This window comes from Peromyscus californicus, unplaced genomic scaffold, assembly GCF_007827085.1.
Source record: "Peromyscus californicus insignis strain IS unplaced genomic scaffold, ASM782708v3 Scaffold_23__1_contigs__length_62951481, whole genome shotgun sequence".
Taxonomy (NCBI): domain Eukaryota; kingdom Metazoa; phylum Chordata; class Mammalia; order Rodentia; family Cricetidae; genus Peromyscus; species Peromyscus californicus.
In genome coordinates, this window is record NW_026294534.1 from 7754265 (window position 1) to 7773078 (window position 18814).

An 18814-nucleotide genomic window follows, 5' to 3' on the forward strand; every position below is an offset into this window, starting at 1 on the left:
CATAATAAATGTACATATTGTATCTGTGGCTGGACATAGATTGACGGATGTAGATCCTTAATTCTTGGGGTATGTCTATAAGTAGAATTGCTCTAAGCCCCTGAGGAGCTGGGCAGATGTCTCCCTGAACAGCAGAACATTTTCCTGCCCGTGGTCTGCAGGCTCTGCCACTGACGCTGATGCATTCAGCCCATCATAGCTATCTGAGTGTGTGCCTAGTGGTGTCGTAGTCACATTTCCCTGACAGCCAGTGAGGTTGGGCATCTGTTTATGGACTGACAAGCCATTTGTAAATATTTAGAGGCGTGGCCTTTGCCTGCTTCATATGTTCTAGATCCTTCTGCTGCAGAGCACTGGACAGTGTGAATTTGCATTTCAGTATTTAGAATTCACTTTTCCATTTGTAGCATCTGGATAATTTGCAGAATATCAGCTTTCAAGTAAATTCTTTCCCCAGAAAGAACAGTGCAGCCTCCCAACAGCAGGTGCTGCAGGGGGCTGGCCTTAGGACGTACTCTGGAGTCTCCTGACAGGTGTGGGAGTCTCCACATTGCTCAGTCTGCTTTCTTACACAACTCAGGACCACCTGCCAGGTGTGGTACCACCCACAGTGAGCTGGGCCCTTCTACATCAATTATTAACAAGAAAATGCCCAACAGAATTGCCTATAGGCCAATCTTATGGACGAGTTTTCTCAATGACTCTAGCATGTGTTAAGTTGACCAAAAAAAGAAAAACAAACAAACAAAAAAACCCAACCAGGAGAGAGATCTTATTATCTAAAACAATAATTAAAAACAGAAGTACAGGTACTTGCTGTTGGCTCATCTCTTACGCTCCCCTGGTAGTCATCTGGAAATGCGGGTTTGAAAACCGTTCGCCTCTGTTGCAGACCCGCTAGGTCACGTTGGAGAGTCTGCAGAACGGGTGAGGGGTGAGGTGAGTGTGGTTGGCAGACACGTCAGTACCCGGGGGCTGCTGAGACTGTGAGACCTTAAGTCATTGTGGAGTCCTGGAGCCGGGCTCATCTTCTGACTGAGGTGCTTCCTGTGGAGGAATGTTTCCGAAGGATAGGTCCTGGGTTTGTATGGAAGTCTAGTTACGAAGACTTTATCGGTTATAACTGCAGGAACATAAAGCAGCCTAAGCCGGTGTGGAAGTGACCAGCTGTAAGGACCAGGGAGGTGTGAGAAAACCCCAGGCTAGACCATGCTTAGCCATACTACTTTAAACACATCTTCCCTCCCTGGCTCTCTGGTTTCAGGGTTATGAAGACTGGCTCCGCCACAAGGCAGACAATGCCATGAACCAGTGTCCCGTGCACTTCATCCAGCATGGCAAGCTGGTCCGGAAGCAGAGCCGGAAGCTGAGAGTAAGTGGCACACCCACATCTGCCTGTCACCAGTGTGCTTTTCAGAATCGTCTTAAAGTAACTTTTCAAAGCGGGTTTGGTCACTAACAGAACTGTTGTTGGGGGCCACACTGCCCTCTCGTTTCGATGGATGTTTGAATGGCGTGAGCTGCTACAGCAGCTTGCCTCTGCCTGTGCTGGCCACTTGAGAGCGCTTGTGTGTGTGTGCAGACAGACAGTGGCTTTTCGAGCTTGTCTCTGGGTCACAGCCCAGCTCCGACTTTAGTCATCACCTGACTATTAAGTTTGGACTCATTCTCTTCCTGCCTCCTGGTACCCTTCCCATGCCCAAGCCTGCCCCCCACCCCACCTCCCTCCCTCTTAGGCAGCTCTACTATCTGTCCTGACCACATGCCCGAAAGCAGTCTGCGCCAGCCAGGGAGTTCAGCCAGCTCTTGTATAGGATGACCCTTACTCATCCCAGCCTAACACCAACCAGCTGTTGAGCTTGAGGTCAGAGGGTGTCTCAGGATGTGGCCACAGCACCTGGCCACGTACAATGGAACAGCAGCTCCCCAGGATCTCAAAAACATACGTGTGTTTGCTAGTCCCATTCCACGTATTGATTTGTTGATAATGGCTGTGTACATGTTTATTTTAAACACGTTTGATGTATAAATGCCCTTTCATGTGTCACTGCTTCCAAGAGCGCCTTCCCTTCTGTTAGAGAGATTTTTCTGTGTTTTTATATTATGACAGTCTTTCCTGATGTGCCCTGGAGCTGCTCTGGTCTTTAGTGGCCCACGGCACCCAGAGAAGCCTTGTTCCAACAGAAAGCCTCAGCGTGGGTCTTTCCTAGAATCTTGTTAGCATCCTGTAAGACACCGTGGTGGTGTCTTAGCACACTCTAGATACAGCAGGAGAGTGAATTCCAGCCCAGAGTGAGCTGTCACACAAAGGTGGCCTCTCAGTGACCATTCTGTGTCTTGCAGGTTGGGGACATTGTCATGGTGAAGGAAGATGAGACCTTTCCCTGTGACCTGATCTTTCTCTCCAGCAACCGGGCAGATGGGACCTGCCATGTCACCACCGCCAGCTTAGATGGAGAGTCAAGCCATAAAGTAACGTGCCTGGATTTGGGGTGCAGCTCAGGGTCTTCGCCAGACTGGGCTTTGGCAATAGATCTGACATCCTGGGTGCAGACTAAGCGTGTCTATGGTCACAGAGCTCTCTGGGGAGGTCACACCCTCTGACCTGTAACCTTACTTTTGCTCTTTGCTATTTTCAGTTATTTTCTTTCCTCCCTTAATGTTGGTGACGACTGCCATCTGAGGTGGACAGATGTGCCTGCCTTTACCCCGTGAGAGACCTAACTAGATTGGTAGGATAGTAATGTTTCCACTTTCTCATAGAGATTCATGTCTTTCCTAGTCTAGAACTGTGTGACAGTCATGCAAAAGTGTCTTGTTAAAGTATCTTAAGAAATCTTCTGGAACTGTAATTAATCAGTTGAACTCCATATGGAATTCCACACTGGATGTAAAACTTTGATAATCATGAGAGAAGAAAATACAGTACTGTTTAGTTACAGATTTGGTTTTTATCTTAAAAATCTGGGAGAAGTAACTTCTAAGAGATTATGAACTCTAACATAATGAAACCAACCGATGCTCTGGCAGCTCCCAGGAACAGTAGAGAGGCATCATCCTCTCAGACTCCAAAACTGTGGAAATGATTGCTGCAGGTGAGGGCAGCCCGTGCTGTGAGATGAGACACTTCCTCACGTGATTAGCGAAGGATGTCCCAATCTTTAGGGGTAATCTTTAGCACTTTTGTGTGAAGGCCTGTGAGTGGTTTCATATTTTCTAGGTAGAGCATCCTTCTTTAAGCACTAGTAAACATCAGTCCTTTGGGAGAGGGGCTTCTGGATGACTTGAATTAGTGTACCTGGACAGAGCTCATGGTCTGACCATCCTAAGACCTTGTAAGTGACCCACTTCTATTGGATAAAGCCTGCTCATTTGAGGGCAGGACTCTATTCCATGGAGACTGTGATTGCTCAGACAGAATGACCAAGCATCTGGACAGACCTGAGGTCCAGGGGCTTAGCTCAGTTCTGGGCAGTGCGCTGCAGCACCCGCCTTAGCTCGGTTCTGGGCAGTGCGCTGCAGCACCCGCCTTAGCTCGGCTCTGGGCAGTGCGCTGCAGCACCCGCCTTAGCTCGGCTCTGGGCAGTGTACTGCAGCACCCGCCTTAGCTCGGCTCTGGGCAGTGCACTGCAGCACCCGCCTTAGCTCGGCTCTGGGCAGTGTGCTGCAGCACCCGCCTTAGCTCGGCTCTGGGCAGTGCGCTGCAGCACCCGCCTTAGCTCGGCTCCGGGCAGTGCGCTGCAGTACCCGCTGTCAGTCTGGGAAATGCTGGAGTCCCTGCTTCATGCCGGCCCCTTGTGTGTTTGCACAGTGCATGTCATTGTGCTCTGGTGGCATTCCCGAGGTTTGGTTTGGCGCTGGTGGCTGGAGTTATAGGAACCCTGTCCTTGAAAGAACAGGTTGTGGGAAGGTTTCTACCAACCTCAGGGAGTCTTACACTGCTCATAGAACTTTAGCCTGGCTTTTTGCCCTTTCTGGTCTTTTTACGTCTGTGAAAGGTAGCCACACTCATGATGAGAAATCTTCCCCAAATTCTCAACACATAGCAAGTGCTTGGCTGACATAATGGTGATGTGTAATTGTCCACTTGCTCCAGGTCATAGCACTCATTCCAGCACTTATTATTAGAAATATAAGCAGAGATGCAGGGGTCTCTTCTCCTGACAGCCCCTGACACGTCTTTCCTCTCCCCTTCCCCTCCTCTCCTCTCCCCTCCTTTATTCTCCTCCCAGGATAAAGGAGGAAGAATGTTTACCGGTCCATGGTCCCCATAGGTGCTAGCAGCACAGTGTCAGCTGGTCTCTTCTTAGAAATGCAGTTCCTAGACCTCCTGCTCAGACCCACTGCATTGAGTTCGGGAGGGTGGCCTAACAGCAGTGGCTGGGAAGGGGCTGTCAGGGACAGGAAGACTCAACGCTATGCAGGATTGCTGGTGCTGGGAATCGGGGAATTTTGATGCACACGTAGTTCAGATTTGAGGGACCTCTGGTCCAAATAGCTGAACCGCTGCCTAGAAGCAATGATAGGAGGAAAATTGGTAGCAGAATTTGGAAAATGAAACCAATTGGTGCTTTGGGCACCTCCTAGGAACACTAGTACTTTGCCTAAAAGAGGAGGGGCACGTCAGCAATTGATAGCTCTCCCAGGGCAGGTACTTCAATGTCAGGTGTACAGGGTCCCAGGTTTGCCCTTTGTCCTGCTGGGTGAGCAGGAGGAGTCGGAGCTCTTGCCCCCCCCCCCCCAGCGGAGCAATAGCTGAGGCTCAGCCTTTGCACCCAGACTCACAGTGGGGCTCACGGATGTGCATGGAGACCAGATTCTGGGGGGTGCCAGCAGCCAGGTGGAGTGAGGTTGGGGTGCAGCTCACCTTCCTCTCCCTCTGCAGACTCACTACGCAGTGCAGGACACCAAGGGCTTCCACACGGAGGAAGATGTTGATGGGTTGCACGCCACCATCGAGTGTGAACAGCCACAGCCCGACCTCTACAAGTAAGCCGAGCATGCTGACCGGAAGAGCCTGGGTGCCCTGCTGGAAAGGTCGCCTTCTGTTGCCTAGACAAGCACCGTGCAGACCGCAGCTTCCCAGAAGGAAGCCTAAGTGTTCTTTCCTTTGAGGAGTGGTTTGAGTTAAGAGGGGTCGTCTAAGCCGTGGGTGAAGACGCACAGGAAGTGGGATGAGGAGGGAGGAAAAGTTGAGTGGCCGGGCCACCGCCGGTCACGCTGAAGAGGTCACGCTGAAGAGTAGGACGAGCTAGCTGTCCTGCAGTCTGCAGGTCCCGTCACTGCTACCGAGAGTAACGAAGTGCGCTTTTCTGTTGCCAGGTTTGTGGGACGCATCAATGTTTACAACGACCTGAACGATCCTGTGGTGAGGTAAGTCTTCTTGAGAATCCAGGCCTTTATCGTCTTCATTGTTATGTTAGATGTTCATTTTTTGATGAGTTCTACCACGTCACTTGGTTTAGAAGGCAGGGCCTGCCTCCTAAGTTCCACTCTCCCACGTTGACTCTAGGGTTTTGGCTGTGCATGTTGATGTGATGAAGATCCTGGAACCCTTGCCCGTGACACTACCGATGGGTAGCCTCTCCAGCTAGGCAAGGCCAGAAACCCACAGGATAGTTCTTAATGAGGGCAGGGCCCAAACCCACTGTGAAAGGCACCTTCATGTGCTGTGACATCAGAAGTTTCCAGTACAGAGGCCTGAGAGTAGAGCAGCCTGCCCGTGGCCATCACTGGGGAGATGCTTGGGGTTTCTCTCAGGCCTAACTAGGAAGAGAGGGCCTGCTGCTTGTGAGGAGGTGCTGTGTGCGCCCTGCTCCACCATCGCGGCCTCAGTGCCCACAGTCACAATATCTGCTGAGAGAGAGCAGCCCTCAGGGGCACTGTGAGCCCAAGAGCCAGCCTGGTATTGGCCCTGGGTGCCACCTCACATGTCCCCATCTGGGCACCACATGCCGCCATCCACCGCAGATGTTCCGTTAGAAAGTCGTCTGCCTCAGACCGTTATATCTGGTGTGTTTGGTGAGGAAGTGTTTGGATTTATTGCTTAGGAAATTGGCTTTCAGTAGGTTTTGAGGTTGACTTTTTTCTTGCAGTTTAAGGAATTTCCTAATTATTGATAACCTAGTATCACTGTATGCTGAAGGAAACATTTGCTGGGAAGTAGAGGTAGAGTTCTTGGGGGCATACCGCAGAGTAAACAGTCACTGGAGTATCCAGATCTGGCCTGGCTCTCGTGGGACTCAGCAGCTACTTTAAGGGAACAGCCTGGGAACTTCTTAGCATGTATTTTTAGTGGTTATTTTTTGTTTGTGTTACTTATTTCTGAGACCTTATTTTGCTATTAGCTAGAAAGGCCTTGAACACCTGACCTTCCAGCCTAGCCTCCTGAGTGCTGCCTCACAGTCTGGTGCCACCATTCCAGCTCTTACCCTGGTTTGTGGTCACCGTCTATCAGCAGGTCAGTAGGGCATTAATTTGGAGGAGGGCTGGAGGCGTTACTTTTGTTTTCAAAGAAGAGTTCCTTATTGCTTTGGAGACTAGACAGTGTGGACAGCTGATTTGTTTAGGATGAAAGAACAAATGAGGTTGTTCTCATGCCCATTGGTGAAACTGAGGGGGCATGTACTATGGACTCCGAGCTTCACACTGAGGGGAAGCTGTAGCCCCAGGCTGGGGACCATGGTCCTAATGAACTTTGTATTTTGATAATAGCTTTAGCTCAGCCTTTCACATCAGGACTGTTTTTTGTCATTTGGATTCTTAAGATATTTATAAATATTAGAAGTAATATAAACAGGAGGAACACATTTGCTTTTTATCAGTCCCCCATCCAAATTCCCAGTTCACTCAATTACATTTCTTGTTCAGTCTGTCCACACTAGAAGCAAAGTATTTTGTCAAGTACTTTATCTTTAGAGCTCTCCGAGGCCCGTTTAAGGTGAGGCCATTTGTTTTCATTAACATTTGTGGCATGAATTATTGTAAGCAAGTTGCTAATAGACGTTGACAGCCATGGACAGCCAGGGAACTGTTGTCAGTGGCTGGCAGACCAAAGGAGCCTCCAGGTGTCTGCTGACCGCCTCAGTGAGACGCCTGAGCAGCTTGCAGCCCCCGTTTCCCTGGCCTCCTGCAGGCACATCTGAACCGTGTTGGCCAAGCACACTGGCCCCACTGAGGGTGTGATGTCCTGTGCATTCCCATCTGTGCAAAGGACAGACGAGTAAGCTAGTAAATTCAAGACAAACATTTCCACCTCTCTGACACACCATGGTCACTGGTGTGTGCTCCTGTCTGACACACCATGGTCACTGGTGTGTGCTCCTGTCTGACACACCATGGTCACTGGTGTGTGCTCCTCTCTGACACACCATGGTCACTGGTGTGTGCTCCTCTCTGACACACCGTGGTCACAGGTGTGTGCTCCTGTCTGACACACCATGGTCACTGGTGTGTCCTCCTGTCTGACACACCATGGTCACTGGTGTGTCCTCCTGTCTGACACACCGTGGTCACAGGTGTGTGCTCCTCTCTGACACACCATGGTCACTGGTGTGTGCTCCTCTCTGACACACCGTGGTCACAGGTGTGTGCTCCTCTCTGACACACCATGGTCACTGGTGTGTCCTCCTGTCTGACACACCATGGTCACTGGTGTGTCCTCCTGTCTGACACACCATGGTCACTGGTGTGTGCTCCTCTTTGACACACTGTGGGTCACAGGTGTGTGCTCCTCTCTGACACACCATGGTCACAGGTGTGTGCTCCTGTCTGACACACCATGGTCACTGGTGTGTGCTCCTGTCTGACACACCATGGTCACTGGTGTGTGCTCCTCTCTGACACACCGTGGTCACTGGTGTGTGCTCCTGTCTGACACACCATGGTCACTGGTGTGTGCTCCTGTCTGACACACCATGGTCACTGGTGTGTGCTCCTCTCTGACACACCGTGGTCACTGGTGTGTGCTCCTGTCTGACACACCGTGGTCACTGGTGTGTGCTCCTCTCTGACACACCGTGGTCACTGGTGTGTCCTCCTGTCTGACACACCATGGTCACTGGTGTGTCCTCCTGTCTGACACACCGTGGTCACAGGTGTGTGCTCCTCTCTGACACACCATGGTCACTGGGATGCAGCAGTAGGATTCACACAGAGTTCTGCTGCTTAGAAGAACGGTGTGCAGCTGCTGCCTGTGGGTAATCCTTGCATGCTGAACTTCTGTTCCAGAGGCCCCGAGGCCCAGCCTCCCATCACACTGAGGAGGAGTCTCCAGTCCTAAGGACAGGAGGGAAACAGTTGAAGGATGGTGAAACTCAGGGTTTTAGCCTTTTCAGAACATTTTGAGGTCCCCTAGCACAGCCCCTCACATTGGAGGTGTGTTGGGAGAGGGTTGCTGGCCCTGCCTTCAGACCTCTTTTATAGCGGGTCTCGGTGACATTTTTGATGTCCCTGGGTGTTGCAGGTGGTGCATATAGGGACTCTTCCTGAAGACTCTACCTGTGGCTTCTGGTGGAAATGTCATTGAAACATTCAGGCTCCAGGTTATTTGAGGGCAGGTGTCCTGCTCCCTTGAGGCCTCTCAAATGCCACTGTGGAGCTCCAGGCCCCAGTGAGTGACAGGCCAGGAAAACAGGACTAGATACAGTCCAGCAGGCGATGTCTCCAACTCAGAGAAGCCCAGTGCTTATGCAGATGGACTTTGGCGATCTCAGTATGAGCAAATGCACACTGTACCACTTCCTTTCCGGGCAGTTGAATCGATTTCCAGTCTGAAATCCCACCATTGTGTCATGCCACTTCTGGTCTCCTTATCTTCCAGGCCATTAGGATCAGAAAACCTGCTGCTCAGAGGAGCCACACTCAAAAACACAGAGAAGATCTTTGGTAAATATTTTAATTTGCAAAGCACTGGTAATCATTTCTAAAATCTAGGACACACTAAGCGAACCAAACTCCACACACCCTGAGAGGCCACCAGATTCTTTGAAGTCCCGCAGACTTGGTGCAGGACGACTCCCTAAGAGATGAGTGCTGTGGTGTGACCTGAACCCACAGGGCCATGGCAGTGAAGGTCCTGGCTTGCTTATTGAGGACCTTAACTCATGACTGGGAACATGAAGCTATATCCAGGAAGCTATTCCCAAGCATTATATGCAGGAGAGTTCTCTAAGTCTGCTTTTCAGGATTAGTACCTCCCATTGACAGTGTGCTGTTTCCTGTTTTAAATAACTTTTAAAATACACACTGTGCCCGCTGCCAGATCACCCAGTATATTAGCATTCGGACTGAAGAGTGTAAAGTGCAGATCAGATCTACGCAGGACAAGTCCTGAGTGTGAGGAACCCAGCTTCCTCAGGAAGCTCACTTGCTGGTTAAGTTGGAGATGCGACCTATTTGTGTGAACATCCTTTCTTCCAGAGGATGGGCATCTCACAGAGTCTTCTGCTTCCAGGTGTGGCTATCTACACGGGCATGGAGACCAAGATGGCCCTGAACTATCAGTCTAAGTCCCAAAAGAGATCTGCTGTGGAAAAGTAAGGACAGCCCGCTGCTGCTACCTTCTACCCATCACTAGCTCCTGTAGATTCAGTAATGTCCTGGGGGCCCAAGTGTCCTCGGGGACCCACAGGGTCCTTGGGGGCCCACAGTGTCCTCGGAAGCCCACAGTGTCCTTGGGGGCCCACAGCGGCCTCAGGGGACCCACAGTTTCCTCGGGGGGCCCACAGCATCCTCGGGGGACCACAGTGTCCTCGGGGGCCCACTCCTCCAGGGACTGGAGCTGCTAACCACAGAGCCTATTACTCGGGGATTTGCTTGCTTTCCTCCTGGTGGGATAAATGACTGCACCCCTCTCTTGCTAACACACTGCCTGTAAGTCATTCCCCAAAGTTCTAATTTTGGGTCAGTCACAGATGCCTCGCATCCCCAGCCACTGACACAGGCAAATCTCACAATGGGGGTCATATTCAGACTCTTCCAACCCAGGGACTTGATAGGAACCAAGTGTGTCCTGATGTGGTTTTACTGAGGTCACTGAGCAGAGTGAATATTTTCCATTAGACAGGGAAACGCTGACAACTGTCAGGACGGAGGGTAGACTTATGAGAACGTGGAGTCTGAGGCTTTGTCATCTCGGCCCCTTGTCGGAGCTGTCCTGCTTGATGTGGACGGCCTCCATGTCACAGAGTGAAGCAGCGGGAGCTAGTTAGTTACCATGTGCAGGACGCTGGCAGGTGACCTAGGGATGCCGTCCCTGGGCCTGTCTGCGGCTGTGTTAGGCGTGAAAATGGAGATGGGCTTTTCCTCAACTAGGAAGCTCTGCTTGCAGACATCTGTGTGTGATACATGGGCTTGAGAAGCAGACCTTGCCCCAAATCTGCCTCATCATGATTCAGCACAGGCATTTTCTAGCCTCACACATTCCTCTCACTCCAGAGTGAGAGTCACTAAGCTCTAAGCTCATTTGGTGGCACCTGATGGCCAACGAAGCTGACTCCCTTTTCTGTAAGCAGGAGTTCCAATGATCCAAAGAGGTTCATTAGCCTCATGGCAGCATGTACCTTTCCCTCTCTTCCCATGGCTCTGGTCCTGTGTCCTGAGCATTAGCAAAGGTGGCTGTGAATGAGCTGAGTCTTCTGGGTCAGGGTGGACACTGCCCTCCAGGGCATTTCTGGGTGTCCTGTGCTGTCCCTTCGTGGTGAGGAAGGACCGGGAGCAGCCTCTGAAGGCTGGGCTGTTTTGCTGTAGGTCAATGAATACATTTCTGATCGTGTACCTCTGCATCCTGGTGAGCAAGGCCCTGATCAACACGGTGCTGAAGTACGTGTGGCAGAGCGAGCCCTTCCGAGATGAGCCATGGTACAACCAGAAGACTGAGTCAGAGCGCCAGAGGAATCTGGTATGGAAGTACTTCCTTTGTGTGAGGGAGGTGACCTGGGGCCGTTGTCACAAAAAACCAATGGTGCCAGGAAACTACAAAAGTGAATTAGCTTCAGGCAGAATGAAGCCTCGCCTGAGTTTAGGACAGAGGCCATCACTGGCACATGGTGTGGGCAGGTATGAGCTGCCTCTGTCCCTGGATACTAGAATATCCAAGCCTGGAAAGTATTTGTTTCCACAGGAAATGTATAAAGGACCAAAATCATTTTGATGTTTCCAAAACTCAACACATCACTGAGATAAATGCTGCTTTTTGTGGTAACTAGGGGACAAAATGCTCTGACCTCAGAGCAGGGCCATGTGCAAACCTAGGCCTGTGTGCACTGATGTTCTGTGTGCAGATGTCGCCCTGTGTACAAGCACAGACCCTGCATGATGCTGGGCTCCATCTGTCAGATAGCCTCTCCCTGATAGCTTCAAAGGTAAGAATAAACTGTACAGAGAAGTCATTCAGAGCTGAGTGTGGCGGTGCGTGCCTATAATCCCAGCACTAGGCTGAGATGGGAATTGTGATTTTGAAGAGAAAGCCACTGTATAGCAAGGTTCCACCTCGTCCTAAGTTTGAGGATTGTTAGGTACAGAGGGACATCATGAATACTCAAAAGTGGCATTCCCATTGGGCCCTACTTAGCATGGCCTCTCCATATCCCTGACAGTGTGGTTAGTGTGAACTCCTGTCCCTGTCCCTCACCGTGTCTCCACCAGCACAGCCATCTGATTCTACTCTTGGTCTTAAGACATGCCAGGCAATGGTCCCTAGCGGATCTTTGTCTTTGGGTGGAAGTACTTGTGTTTACTTATCTGACTGGGGTAAGAGATGGCAATCTGAGGTTTCCTGTTCTTGCCATGTGACCTGCAGCTTCCTTATGCAGCCAATGCTCTCAGTTCCTCAGGGCCTTCACCGACTTCCTGGCCTTCATGGTCCTCTTCAATTACATCATCCCGGTGTCCATGTACGTCACAGTGGAGATGCAGAAGTTCCTTGGTTCCTACTTCATCACCTGGGACGAAGACATGTTTGATGAGGAGATGGGAGAAGGGCCTCTGGTCAACACATCTGATCTAAACGAGGAGTTGGGACAGGTCAGTGTCTTCTAGAGACTGCATGATTCCTTAGTGGTCTGGGTGCTCCTCGATTACTAGTAACTCGTCCAGGCGATGCACTCAGCATGTAGATATGCTGCAGTGAGTGAAAGTCAGAAGTAAGGGCAGCAGTGGAAAGACACCGTCTTCTTTATTTTCCTGCGTGTGTCTTTTTTAACTTGACTTATATAATACAGTCAATATGGTTCTTTTAACTTTGTAATGTAAAAAGTTGATTGCACTAGCTGATTGGAGTGAGCTCAAATCCCTGGGCTTGCTTTCTTATTCTGGGCCTTGTAGCTGAAAGAGCGTTGAGTGTGTTGGGAGGCCACGGTCCCAGCACTTTCTTTCTGTCAGGCATCACTTTTTTATTTTTGTATGACATTTAACCTCAGAGCAAGCTAGACGAGCAAACAGAAACTTAGGACAGCTTTCTGGGGTGGTGTGTTGCAGAGTTAATGAATGCATGGTTTGCAGAACCATAGTTCCTTTAGCTCAGGATTAGAGTGTCATGGTCTGTACTATGAATAAGTATCAGAGTTCTGCCTTTCCAGTGTTGCAGAATGAGATAACAGATGTGAGGCAACAGTCACAGCATCTGTGATAGCCATCAGGGGCTTCACCTTGTGAGGACAGGGCTGATGCACACTGCAGCTGTTGCTCTGTGTTCTATATGAGGCCACCAGGGTCCCACAGAGTAGGAGAGGGCTGACATGCACCCACATCTGCTGACTGCAGACCTCAGTGTTGCTACATAGAAAAGGATACCCCAGAAGGGCTCCTTCCATCTCACCCAGCCCCAAGGGGAGCCTCTGACCTTTCCCAGCCTTATGTCACCGGAAGGGCCATTTGGCAAATGGCAATCATTAAATAAATAATTCATTTGAATTGGACACTGTAGCCTGCCCTGTGCTTTCGTAGCAATACCATGTAAACGGTCTGTAGACTGACAGGCGCATGTTCCCCACCTGCCTTGGGGAACACGTTTGTTACTGAAGAGGACATCTTTCTGATGCGTTCCTCCAGGGTATTTCAGGCCCCACCTCCTGTGTAACGCGTGTGGTCTGGTCTTTAGAAATCGGTTAAGGGAATGTCAAGGGATGCCCTGGGACAAGATGGCTAGCAGGAAAACATCCATATGCATGAAATAAAATAACTTTAAAAAAATAATACACCATGGCAACCTAGAATCCCTCACAGAATTCAACTCTGTCCTGTCCTAAGCAAGGCAGGCTACAGCCTGTGTTCAGTGAACTGGGCCTCTGAGGACAAGACCAGTTGGTGACTCCACAAAGCAGTGCCTTCACCTGGCTGCCCCATGAATGTCGGTGAGCAATGCCTCTCTACACAGCAGAGCAAAATGGCAGTTGTTCCTGTGAAACAGGAACTCCCCTCCAGCCAGTGTCTGTGTCTGAGCAGAGATGACCTCATTCAGGGGCTTCATGCGTTTCCCTGTGACCCGCCCATCCCTGTGATGTCAGCACTCATATCCATGTTGTGTGGAGGAGGAATTGAGGCTGGAAAACTTCCCCAACTGTCATAGGAGTCAGGTGTGGAACCACTGCTGTCATGAAAGACACATTGCCTCTGACTGCAGTCCCTGCCTGTGACTGTGCCTAGCAGGGCTCATGCCTTTGATCACCAGCGTCCTTGATGGGCACAGGCGCAAACTAGCAGGAGCTGCAGAATGACCACTTGACACGATCCAGTGGGGCTCATCCCTGGCATGCCAGGGTGGGCCAGCACACACCATCGGTAGACAATGTCCACACCACGTTGCAGGAGCGTACAAGCCAGATAACTACCCACAGACACAGAGAGGATGTAGACAGTTTCATGGCAAGTTAGGAGAAGGCACATCCTAACACAACACAGACCATGTGTAGCAGCCCCATAGCCAGCATCACACTCCGTGGAGAAATGTCCAACTTCCTCTTAAGTTTGACAGGTAGGCCAGGAGCAGCAGAGGATTCCTGCTCTTCCCCAGCTGTTCAGTAAGGTGCTGCAGGAGAGAAGAAGAAGAGAGGAGACGTCCAACCAGGGAAGAAGAAAGTTAAATTGTCCCTGTTTGCAGACAACTGCATAAAACAAGAAACTATTAGAACTAATAAATTCAGTAAAGTTGAAGGGTGTGAGCTCAAACACATAAAACCGGAGTCCAACATTAATGTCAGACTCCTGGATGAAAGACTCTCACAGACCTGTCTAAAATAGTGATGACCATGTTTCCTTGGTGTCTCCAGCCAACAGAAACGGTTGGATTAGCATCAGGAATTTGGGCTGGAGAAATGGCTCAGCAGTTAAGAGCACTTGCTGCTTTTGCAGGAGCCCAGAGTTTGGTTACCAGTACCCATGAAGGGCAGCGTACAGCCACTTGTGATTCCAGCTCCCAGAGATCCAACACACTCTTCTGGCTTCCACAGGCACCTGATCTCATGTGTGCACACCTTACACAGACACCCATACATACACATAAGTTTGTTTTGTTGTTGTTGTTTTTCAAGAGAGGGTTTCTCTGTATAACAGCGCTGGCTGTCCTAGAACTAGCTCTGTAGTTACTCACAGAGATCCACCTGCCTCTGCCTCCTGAGTGCTGGGATTAAAGGTGTGTGCCGCCGCTGCCACTACCACCACTACCTGGCAACTTTTTTTTATCTTAAAAATTTTAAACCTTTGTTCATAAAACTGTGTAACATAGTTGATATGAAGATCAACCAAGGTAATGTCCAGTGCCTGGCATACACTAAGAACTAAGAAATGTCCATTGTAATTTTTTTAATTGTTATCATAGTCACAGAAATTGGCTACCTGCTGGGTCCTTAGGGACTTCAGGCTGGGTGACCCTGAAGAGGCCCCACGGACTTTGGCTGGTGTTTACACAGCAGCCTCGGTACAGCATTGCTCTGTGCGTGTGGTTGGTTTGTTACAGACAAGCACAGGTGAAGGGCACATCTGTTGGAGTTTGTGAAACATGTTCCTGGGCGGACCCTTGTGGGGTGCATGGTCTGGCTCTCCCTCTGCACCCCAACCCCGACCCCCCAGTGGAGTAGATTCCACCTACTCCAGAGCTGTGCACGGGCCTGGAAGCTCAGCTGTCCATGATGGGTGTGCAGCCTGTGGTTCACTTTCATTCACAGTTGAAGGCTGGAGGCATCTTCAGCACTCTGTGCTTTTCTTCCTGAAGTGTCTTTGCTCTTTTCCTGTGTGCATCCTGTCTTCTAACCCTCTCCTCAGCCGGGAGCCTCGACCTCTCCGACTCGTAGAGAAGGTTCTTCCCTCTCTCATCTGTGTTGTCCCTCATCCTGCCCTTCCCAGACACGTGGAGCCCTGGTTCCCTGGAGGCCGAGTTCTGCAAGGCCACATTGTATTCTGCTTCCTATTTGTCACCAGTGTGAGGAGGGTAGGGCCTCCTCCCCCGAAATTGCACCTGTGTGGGTAAAGGAGGGTGCCATGGGTACCCACACATGACACTGGAGCTGTCTGGACAGACTCTCAGAAGTTCCTGTCCCCACTAGGATTGTAACAGGCTTGGGCTAAGAATTGTCACCTGCCTAAATATGGCTTGACCTGAGTGTGTGGTACCCTCAGGTGGAGTACATCTTCACAGACAAGACGGGCACCCTCACAGAGAACAACATGGCCTTCAAGGAGTGCTGCATCGAAGGCCAGGTCTACGTCCCCCATGTCATCTGCAATGGGCAGGTCCTTCCCGACTCCTCCGGCATCGATATGATCGACTCCTCCCCGGGTGTCAGTGGAAGGGTAGGTTGCAGCTCCCGGAGGGAGGTTGTGCTGTGCCTCATGGTCAAGGATGTGAGGAGGTGGGATGCTCTCACTCCCAGAAGCTGCCCCATTCATCTGAGCAATACAACAAAGTCAGGAATCCTTTGTAGGACTTCAGTGAGGTCACGGTTAGAATCTACCGTGGTGCTGTGTCCACTTCCAAGGGACAGGAAGTCTTGACAGTGATTCCTGTGGTAGAATTGACCAAACAAACCAGGACAAATGGGACAGGCAGTATGCTGAGGATAGTGTGACTATACCCAGTTTGCGTGTGTACAAAGCTGCATGTGCATACAGACGTGTGTACACGCACCTAGACACATACACATATGTATTTACATGCACATAGAGATATGTATACAGATGCTACACTTGTGCTCACACACACACACACACACACACACACACACACACCAGAGTGCCGTGGCCTCGGGTCTTAGTGTTCAAATTCTAGCACCAGTTATATGGTGACTAAGGGATAAATCATGACTGCAGAACCTGAGGCGTCCACTGAGAGCCGAAAGTGACCCGGTGGCCGTCCCGAGACCTGAACGCACCCCAAATCCCACAGCCACATTGATTGTCATGGGCCACTGTGCTGTCCAGCTACTGAGGACCTCAGGGACCTTTGAACTCTGACTGCAGGGGGTAGCCAGCACTGAGGAGGCCGAGCTCAGATCTGGGTCAGCCTGCCATGACCTCACGCATAGCTCTTCAGCTCAGCGTGAGGCTCCCAGCTTCTGCGTCCAGGGCTGTGTTGTGATTGAGCTGCAGGCTGCACGCACACTGCTGGAGGTTAAGTCATGCAGAGGGCAGTGTCCTTTGCCAGGCAGACTACCACTGTGGCCAGGAACGAGTATGCCAACTACATAGGTGACATTTTCCCACCATGACATGGCCATTCCTGAGAGTGCTTATAGCCATGCCTTCCTGGTTCCTAGGAGTGTCACTATGAGCAAAACCCCTTCTTTCGGTCTTCACTGCCTGTTAATACTTACACGAGTTGCCATGGCAACTCTGGAGCATGAAGGAGTCACATGTGCTTCTCTTTTGTAACCACTGAGACAGGCTAATGACAGCTCACCCCCAGGAGGTCTTAGCCTCTGCTTTGTGAGCCTGTCCAGTCTCTCTCAGATTCTTCCCACAGCAGGCAGAGGTGTTAGAGTTTCCCTGACTGTCTCCACAGGAACGGGAGGAGCTGTTTTTCAGGGCTATCTGCCTGTGCCACACCGTCCAGGTGAAGGATGACGATCATGGGGATGACGTAGATGGTCCGCGGAAATCTCCAGACTCCAAGTCCTGTGTGTACATCTCATCCTCGCCTGATGAGGTCGCACTGGTTGAAGGTGTGCAGAGGTGAGTCGGGCCACTGGGCTCAGAGAGTGCTGGGGTGACAGGTCTGCGACTCAGAAAAACTGTATTGTGACCTCTGTGACCTCATATCCCTTGCACTCTATGGAGGTGGCTTTCCTGGCCAGCAACACAAGCCCTTGTTGCTGTGTTTTCTGTGCTTAAAGCTGTCTAGACAGAGCCCTGTCCCCAGGCCTTCCCTTGGATCCTAAGACGCCAAGGCCACCTCTCTGCAGCTCTCCCTGTCACCTGACCCAGAGAGCTAGTCACCTGACCTGGAGAGCTAGCAGCTGGATGGGAGGCTCACCTGACCTGGAGAGCTAGCAGCTGGATGGGAGGCTCACCTGACCTGGAGAGCTAGCAGCTGGATGGGAGGCTCACCTGACCTGGAGAGCTAGCAGCTGGATGGGAGGCTCACCTGACCTGGAGAGCTAGCAGTTGGATGGGAGGCTCACCTGACCTGGAGAGCTAGCAGTTGGATGGGAGGCTCACCTGACCTGGAGAGCTAACAGCTGGATGGGAGGCTCTGCTCATCACTGCTCTTTCTTTGTGTTGGGTCTTTCCATCTGGGGTGTTTACACTGACCAGGGGTCTTCCTGGAGTTCTTTCTGCTATGGGAAATGTGGCGTGTTACACAGACATCCAGAAAAACACTCCAGACATGTGACACGATTTCAGGCCAGGGATATCTCTAAGACTCTCAGCTCACAATTCTCATGGAATAGCGAACTCCCAGTGTCCCTCTTTGCCGCCACTAACAAATGTGTGCAGCCTTCAGAGACTGAGAACGGCGGGAGAACATTTTTGTGCCTCTCACCTCTTGGAATAGTGTTGTGTTGTAACTAAGCAGATCTGTTTTTCCTGTACAGTTTAGGTAGAGGCAAAGATATGTGAATGATGTTGCCCTCACTAGGTATCCAAACCGCCCCAATACATACATACACACAAAACAAAACAAAACAAAAAACTCTTGAGGCTATGTTTAGGAGCATTTATAGCAGTGGTTCTCAACCTGTGAGTTGCAAACCCTTTGGGGGTCACATATCAGATATCCTGCATCCCAGATATTTACATTATGATTCATCACAGTAGCAAAATTATAGTTTTGAAGTAGCAATGAGATCATTTTATGGTTGGGGTCACCACAACATGAAGACCTGTATTAGGAAGGTTGAGAACCATTGGTTTATGGGGTGAAGCCATGGCTGCTATAGAGAGGAAAGTCAACTCAGGCTGTCCAGCCATCCCTGCAGCTCTTCTCTTCCCAGGGGTCTTTGTCTCAGCTGAGCCAGCTCCCACTGGAGCAGGTGGCTGACATCACCCATATGCCCAGCACCTGCCTGCTGTGACAGCTGGTGCTGGATGGGCGGTGTGTTCTGTCCCACCTTTTGGTAAGCTGCTCAGCCAGACCTTCTTCAGGTGCCCCGTGGCTGGAGGTGTGTGTCTGTGCAGCAGAGGGAGGTGGGGTAATAGCATTGCCGAGAGCCACCGTAGGCCTACGTCCTGTCAGATAACTAGGTTGACCGAGGGCTGCATAATTTATAACTTATAAAACAGAAACAAAACAAGCCCAGAATGTATTTCTCACAGTTTGGGGGCTGGGAGGTCCAGGGTCAAGGCAGCAGCATCTCAGAGGGTTTCTTGCTGTGCCCAGAAT

General features: G+C 50.7%; 1 protein-coding gene across 11 annotated transcripts in view; it reads left to right on the forward strand.

The window, feature by feature from the left end:
* The window catches only part of Atp11a (ATPase phospholipid transporting 11A), a 116989-nt gene that overhangs the window by 61261 nt on the left and 36914 nt on the right, over positions 1-18814 (forward strand). For all 11 annotated transcript variants that reach the window (XR_008221381.1, XR_008221382.1, XM_052751663.1 and 8 more), the window contains exons 5-14: positions 1265-1372; positions 2344-2472; positions 4886-4989; positions 5323-5373; positions 8822-8886; positions 9455-9536; positions 10750-10900; positions 11827-12024; positions 15613-15786; positions 16994-17163. Coding sequence is in view for 9 of the 11 variants with exons in the window: in XM_052751663.1 (XP_052607623.1) it covers positions 1265-1372; positions 2344-2472; positions 4886-4989; positions 5323-5373; positions 8822-8886; positions 9455-9536; positions 10750-10900; positions 11827-12024; positions 15613-15786; positions 16994-17163 (1232 nt within the window). In the remaining 2 variants the exon portion in view is untranslated. The remainder of the gene's footprint in view (positions 1-1264; positions 1373-2343; positions 2473-4885; positions 4990-5322; positions 5374-8821; positions 8887-9454; positions 9537-10749; positions 10901-11826; positions 12025-15612; positions 15787-16993; positions 17164-18814) is intronic.